This window comes from Musca vetustissima, unplaced genomic scaffold (genome assembly GCF_032173495.1).
Source record: "Musca vetustissima isolate MV318-11 ecotype Yass unplaced genomic scaffold, APGP_CSIRO_Mvet_v1 utg21219, whole genome shotgun sequence".
NCBI lineage: Eukaryota > Metazoa > Arthropoda > Insecta > Diptera > Muscidae > Musca > Musca vetustissima.
Genome location: NW_026882362.1, coordinates 360,921 through 368,006, shown reverse-complemented (window position 1 = coordinate 368,006; position 7,086 = coordinate 360,921). Strand labels below are relative to the sequence as shown.

Here is a 7,086-nt window from a genome sequence, read left to right as displayed (position 1 = left end):
TTGTTTTTATTATATCAGTATATGTGCTGCGGCGCAATATTATTTCATTTGATCAAAAGTAAACAACAACAACTGCAGGTCATGACAACGGCCATAACGAGGACTATGATGATGAAGACAGCGGTCATATTTGGAATATAAACATGAAAATTTTCCATCAAGCTATCTACAACAGATCGAAGGATTGGATAAATTTGCCCAGGGATATATAATGTGCACAAATCAACAGATAAAACCCCAAAACAATACCATCATATAGAATCACAATATGAAAATTAAATAAATAACATTATTTCCGTATATAATATCCTGATATATTTGGAGATGTGCGTTGAGAATTTCCTGTTCCATTTTTGTATTATTATTTTTTCGTAATGGAGGTGTCGTAGTTATTTTTAAACCACAAAAGTAATTAATTAAATTCTCTTGTACGCCACCCCGATGACTTTCAATTATTTAAATTACATTAATCCACAACCAGGTTGTTGTGTTATTCAGTGGAAAATAGAGATTGTGGTAGGATTTTCCGCGTGATTAGAATGGGAAAATGTAAAATGGGGGAGTGATGAGATTTTAAAATAAAATTTGTATTAAATTTATCAAGCAGTTATATCAAGGGTGAATAGTGGATAACTTTATTATTGAGTATAGACAGTGAGGTGAGGAAAATTGTGATAGGAACGTACAGAAAATGACCCCTGACTTTTGTATGGGGACTATGTTAAAACAAACATGAGGGTCCCGATTGTAAATTAGAGCGTAAATATTGTCACTTCGGTTGGCAAATTTGCCTAGGGCCTTTGACATACATATGGGGGCTATATCATGATCAAAGTCCCATATGCCAAAGGTCCATTATATGGACCAATATTGGTATTTTATAGGTAGAACTGGTACCCAATGAAAACCCATTCGGTTGAAAAGTGTGCACAAAATTCTTACAATTTGGTAGGGTTCTGATGGCCTTTAAAAAGATTTTCATAAAAATTCCAAAATATTAAAAAATCCTTATAAAAATTCAAACAAAAAAATCTTTAAAAAATTCACGCCTGTAGGGTTCTGATGGCCTAGGGTTCTCATTGGCCTTTAAAAAATTATTCATAAAAATTCCAAAATATTCTTTAAACCAGTGAGCGGAGCAATATATTTGGACGGGACCGACCATATGATACCCTACACAACTTACACGAAAATCTAACTTTCTGCAGTGTAGTTCTGAGCTTGGGAAATATTTCGGGATATTTACACCCTCTTGACCGACTAGATCATCAACAAAAATTAGTAATATTCAGTACAGCTCTTCTAATTACTTGTCCAGATTCCCTTCACTGTGGGTTGTGTTGTGATGTTCGGCTTTAAATTGTGGCCTATAGATCGACACGAAAAAAAACACAAAAAATTAAGTTTTCGGTCCACTTCATCCGAATATTATTATCTGGTCATCACCGAAAATTATAGGGTCTATGTCCTCCACGGGTAAATATATACGCCATAGAATACAAATTTTGTCATTTTTCACACAAAAGTCACGGTCCATTTGACCCGCTAAATACTGACCGATCTTTATCAAAACAGGCATGCTTATTCTTTGGGCCGATCCCCTTCTCCATGTAAAAGTTCGAGATGTTTGGGCCATAATTGCGGCCTTTGGAGCGACCAGAAAAACCGACAAAAATTAAGTATTTGGCCCATTTTATCCCCTAAATATTATCCGATCTTCTCCAAAAAACAATAGGGGTCTTCATTGGGCCGAACCCAACCTACATGCAAAATTTCGTGAAGATTGGTTCATAACTGGTGCTTGTATCGTGGCAAAATCCACGCCTGAATGTTTCGGATGGCCTTTAGGAAATATTCCAAACATCTTTTTTACGAAATTCACGCCTGTATGGTTCGGATGACCTTTAGAAAATGTTCTTTTCTGATGGCCTTAGAAAATGTCCTTAAATGTACCTATATATTTTTTTTAAATCCACATTAATAAGTTTCGGATGTCCTTTAGAAAAATATCCAAAATATTCATTAAAAATCCACGACTGCATGGCTGCTAGTCTTAAAAAATGCCCTTGATATGACAATTTATATTTAAAAAATCTACGCCTCCATTGACCTTTAGAAAATATTCCAAAATGTATTTTTAAAAAAATCTAAGACTCCATTGACCTTTAGAAAATATTCCAAAATGTATTTTAAAGCCTCGCCTATATTGCTCAGTTTGGCCTTTGAAAATATTCTTTAAAAAAAATTTCGCCTCAGTTTGGTCTTTAAAAAATATTTAAAAAATCTAAACCTCAGAAAATATTCTTTGAAAAATCCACGCCTCAGTCAGGTCTTAAGAAAATACTCTTTAATGAATCATTCGAAAATATTCTTTAAATATTCTTCAAAAAATCTATGCCTCAGATAGTCTTTTGAAAATATTCCTTAAAAAATCTACGCCTCAGATAGCCTTTTGAAAATATTTTTTCAAGAATCTATGCCTCAGATAGTCCTTTAAAAAAATTCTTTAAGGAATCTATGCCTCCGATAGTCTTTGGAAAATATTCTTTGAAGAATCTATGCCTCGGATAATCTTTTGAAAATATTTAAAGAATATACACCTCAGATAGTCTTTGGAAAATATTCTTTAAATAATCGAGGCCTCAGTTTGGCGTTCAGAAAATATTCTTTAAAAAATCTACACCTCAGTTTGGTCTTAAGAAAACATTTATTAAAAAATCTACGCCTCAGTTTGGTCTTTAGAAAATATTCTTTAAAGAATCTACGCCTAAGATAGTGTTTTGAAAATATTAATTAAAGAATCTACGTTTCAGATAGTCTTTTGAAAGTAATATTTAAAGAATATACGTCTCAGTTTGTTCTTTAGAAAATATTCTTTAAAAAATCTACGCCTCAGTTAGGTTAAAAAAAACAATTTCAACAAATTCTACGCTCCCGATGATTTTTGGAAAATATTCTTTAAACAATCTACGCCTCAGATAGACTTTAGAAAATATGGAACATAATTAGGACCGCAAAATTCTTTAAAAAAAATCTCGCCTACATAGTTTTGCTGCTATTTAGAAACCATTTCCCAAGAATTAGGATTGGTTACTAGACCTAAATTTATCCTACTCCCTTTATTTTGCATTACAATATAACCCATCACTCTCTACATAATATTACACACCCTTTTTTTGCATATGTTTTGTGTAAACAAAAATATTTGCTGCGCTGCTAAATCACACATAAATTTGCCAACATGCCCTCCGGAGGACCATAAATAAATAACAACAAATGCCAGCAGCCCGAACACTCATACACGGACACACATACATGTGAGTTAAGATTATTTAATATTTTACACACAAATGAAATTGTCCAAAATGGTGCAACAGATGTTGCCATTTTGTCGCCTAAAGGATGGGTCGGTCGTCCGACACACACACACAGTGCCAACCAGCTAACAACAAGTTAAATTGCCAACAACAACAACAAATAATGCCAAGAACACCGGCAACGATAACAACAACAACAATAATGTCACACCAACATCATAACTATGGTGTATATACAACAAGAACAACAGCAACAACACCATGTTTGCCACCGAACAACAAAAGTAATTACAATAATATTCATATAAACGTTAACAAAAGTCCACAACAATAACATGCATACATACACACACACACACATATTTATGGGTATGTATGTGTGTGTGTCAGTACCCTGTAGTCAATCAGAGAACCATGTATCTCTATGTCACCACCTATTTTATAGCAAAAATGGTACTAGATAAAATGTCAACAACTTCCCTTTATTGCGGGAGTATGTAAACGTTGTAGACTTTATCTGTAGTGTATTTGTGGCAACATTGTCAACGATCGCGTCAACAGTTTTTTACCGTTAGACTTTGATGTCAATAGATACACATTTTTTGATGTTTGCTTTGCTTCTCATTTCATTAGTTTCTTTTGTGAAAAACACACGTGTTGCTTGAAATTGTGCATTGTGCGAAAAATATTGTTGGAGTTATTGTGCGAATAAGGTATTTAAAGTGATTACAAATAAAAAAAATTATAAAATATGAGTAAAAGACAAAATATAAGTAAAAGACATTATAAAAGACTTGTTAAAAAACAAGCCACAATCTATATAAACAGAAGTGTACAAAATGAGCAAGAAAATGGTGAATGTGAAATTCTAGAAGACCATGAAGATTTTGTGGAGAATTCGGAGGATTGTGCTATTCCGAAATTGACGTTGCGGGACAAATTGAGGAAGTGGTACATCGAAACAGCTCCTTCTAGGAAATGTGCGGAGAAGCTGCTATTAATACTAAATGAGGAAGGTCTAGATGTTCCACTTCGTATAGAAAGTTTGTTGGGAAAAAAAGCACAGGTTTTGGTGAGAAATGTTTGCCCTGGAAGCTACTGCCACATTGGAATTGAAACGCAGCTAAAGAAGTTTGAACACGTTTTGCAAAACTACGACGAGGTCGTTTTGGATATAAACATTGACGGGATTCCCCTGTTTAAAAGCTCGCGAGTCCAATTGTGGCCAATTCTTTGTAAAATAGTCAACATAAAAGAAAAAACTCAACCTTTTGCTGTTGGTATATACTTGGGAACCACTAAACCGAGTTGCATTAAAGATTATTTAAAAGACTTCGTTAAGGAAGCAACTTCATTAAAGGAAATTACGTTAAATGGAAAAATAATGAAATTAAAGTTTCGTTGCTTAACATGCGATACTCCAGCCAAAGCTTTCATTTGCGGCGTTCCTGGGCATACCTCAAAGTATGGTTGTACGAAGTGCACACAGGTTGCGACAAAAGTGAACAATGTACTGACATACAGTAGCGCTGTTGGAACTTTGATATCCGATATTGATTTTACTTTGAGAAAGTATCCCAACCATCATTCTGAACTGTTTAAGAAAGAGAGAAGTCCGCTTGAAGAAATAGGATTTGGCATGGTATCACAGACTCCGTTAGATAGCATGCATCTTATTGACCTTGGAGTCACAAAAAAAATGCTTGTTAGAATAGTGAACAACAAAACACAAGAAAAGACTCCAAAAAAAAATATATCAGAAATATCTTCTGACCTAGTGAAACTAAAAAAATGTATTCCAAAGGAGTTTCCTAGAAAACCTAGGTCTTTAGATGACCTTCATCACTGGAAAGCGACTGAATTTCACCAGTTCCTCGCATATACGGGCATAATTGTCCTTCATAATAAAGTACACCAGGATATATTCTACGAGTTTTTAACTTTACATTGTGCTTATCGGCTACTTAGCTCCCCGCGACACGTTGCTGAAAATATTAAACAGTCTAATGATTTGCTTCAATTATTTGTCGAGAATTTCTCAACTGTATTCGGGCCAAACAGTGTTTCTTTTAATGTTCACAATCTGCTGCATTTGGCTTCTTGTGCAGAAAAATACGGCCCCCTTATTTCGTTTTCTGCATACGACTTCGAAAACAAATTGCAGATTTTGAAAAGACATGTCCGAAAACCCTCATTAATCCTTCAACAAATTGTACGAAAAGAAAAACTCGCAGTCTATATTCAAACTAAAAACGATGACATTAAATACGAACGAGATATAATTGTAGGAGCTTTTGTTAATGACTGTTACATATCTTGGAAGGAGCCCGATAATATTTGTTCCACGACTTCATTTACTGTCATAAAAATTGAAAATATAAATCAAGTCGATGAAGTTTATATTGAAGGTCGGGCATTGCTGCTCTTAGAGAGTTTTTACGATGAACCCGTAAATTCTTGCGAACTAGGCATCTTCAAAACAAATTTAGCTTTGGGCGAAAAGCAAAAATTTTCAATTAGAGATGTGCAATATAAATTTGTATGCCTGCCATTTCACTCGGATTACGTAATAATACCCATTTTACACTCATGCATTCCAGAAAAAGTACAAGCCAATATTCCAAGATCTTCCAGTAAATAGCACATTGTTAATATTAATTTTGTACACCCGCTCTACACAACAATGTCTGACGAAAGAGCAATACCATCCAAGGGAAAAATGAAATATTATTCTTCAGAAGGTAAGTTTTAATATAACGAATTCGCATTACCGAAATTGTATTCATTACAACATTATATATTTTTCCAGCAACTTCAAAGTGTACTTCGTGTGAAGATATAGGAAAAAAATGGACACGATACTGCAGATTTTGGGCGAGCATAAAATTTTGCTAGATCGCATTGGTTCCCAAAACTCGATTGTGCAAAACATTATGGCCATCTTCCCAATAAACACGGACGAAAGTCTAAAGCAATTAGAAGACTTATTAGCAACTCAGTCAGACCCATATGTAAGCTTTTTGTATTCAGGAAATAGAATGTATAATTAATTAATAAAATTTATAATTATTCTTGCAGATTCGCCAAATGAAAAATCTCATTGGTGGCAACGTCGCACGCAATTTACACCTTGTATTTGGGAAATCTATTATAATGAATTACAATGTGGATGGAACTTTTGGCAAGAAAAGTTTATCTAAATATGGAAAAGTCCATGCAGCAATAATAGGTACAAAGCCAAAAAACCTTTCAAAAATACCAATAATTAAATTTAATCTTTTTGTTTCAATACTTAGATGTAATATCAACGTACGACAAGTGTGCAGACAAGGCTCTAAGAACAGCTTTTCAACGTCAAAAAAAGAAATTCTTTAAAGAAAACAGCCGCAGGAATGCAGAAATAAATGATAAGACCAAAGAAAATGAATTTAATTAATTTAATCTTTATGTACATATATATTTTTGCCTTGTGTTTTTTCTATTGTAAGACTGAAGAAAATGAATTTAATTAATTTAATCTTTCTGTACATATATATTTGTCCCTTATGTTTTTTAATTGTAAGACTGAAGAAAATGAATTTAATTTATTTATTCTTAACTGTAAAGCTGAAAATGAAATTAATTGATTTAATCTTTATCCAGATATAAATTTTTCGCTTATGTTTTTAATTGTAAGACTGAATTGAATTGCTTTAATCTGTGTATTTATTTAATAATATATATATATATATATATATATAGAATAATTAATGACATTAAATAAATCATA

At 33.2% G+C, this 7,086-nt stretch overlaps 1 protein-coding gene across 3 annotated transcripts; it reads left to right on the top strand.

Moving 5' to 3' along the window:
* The first annotated feature begins 3,791 nt into the window (after positions 1–3,791).
* On the top strand, positions 3,792–6,801 carry LOC133328720 (uncharacterized). 3 transcript variants are annotated; one of them, XM_061537266.1, is made up of 5 exons: positions 3,792–4,030; positions 5,924–6,058; positions 6,127–6,328; positions 6,396–6,546; positions 6,614–6,801. In XM_061537266.1, the coding sequence occupies exons 3-5, from the start codon at positions 6,167–6,169 to the stop codon at positions 6,751–6,753; spliced, it is 453 nt and encodes a 150-aa protein (XP_061393250.1). In that variant the 5' UTR covers positions 3,792–4,030; positions 5,924–6,058; positions 6,127–6,166; the 3' UTR covers positions 6,754–6,801. The 3 variants fall into 3 exon arrangements, with proteins under 3 accessions (XP_061393250.1, XP_061393247.1, XP_061393248.1); XM_061537263.1 differs by having other exon boundaries at positions 5,786–6,058; XM_061537264.1 differs by lacking the exon at positions 3,792–4,030 and having other exon boundaries at positions 5,696–6,058.
* The last annotated feature ends 285 nt before the right edge of the window (positions 6,802–7,086 follow it).

What these genes read in the sequence shown, in the direction of transcription:
- LOC133328720 (XM_061537266.1), top strand. Translation starts at nt 6,167, where the DNA reads ATGGACACGATACTGCAGATTTTGGGCGAGCATAAAATTTTGCTAGAT. An exon ending in CAACTCAGTCAGACCCATAT is followed by an intron (nt 6,329 to 6,395) that starts GTAAGCTTTTTG and finishes TTATTCTTGCAG; the next exon opens with ATTCGCCAAATGAAAAATCT. An exon ending in AGTCCATGCAGCAATAATAG is followed by an intron (nt 6,547 to 6,613) that starts GTACAAAGCCAA and finishes TTCAATACTTAG; the next exon opens with ATGTAATATCAACGTACGAC.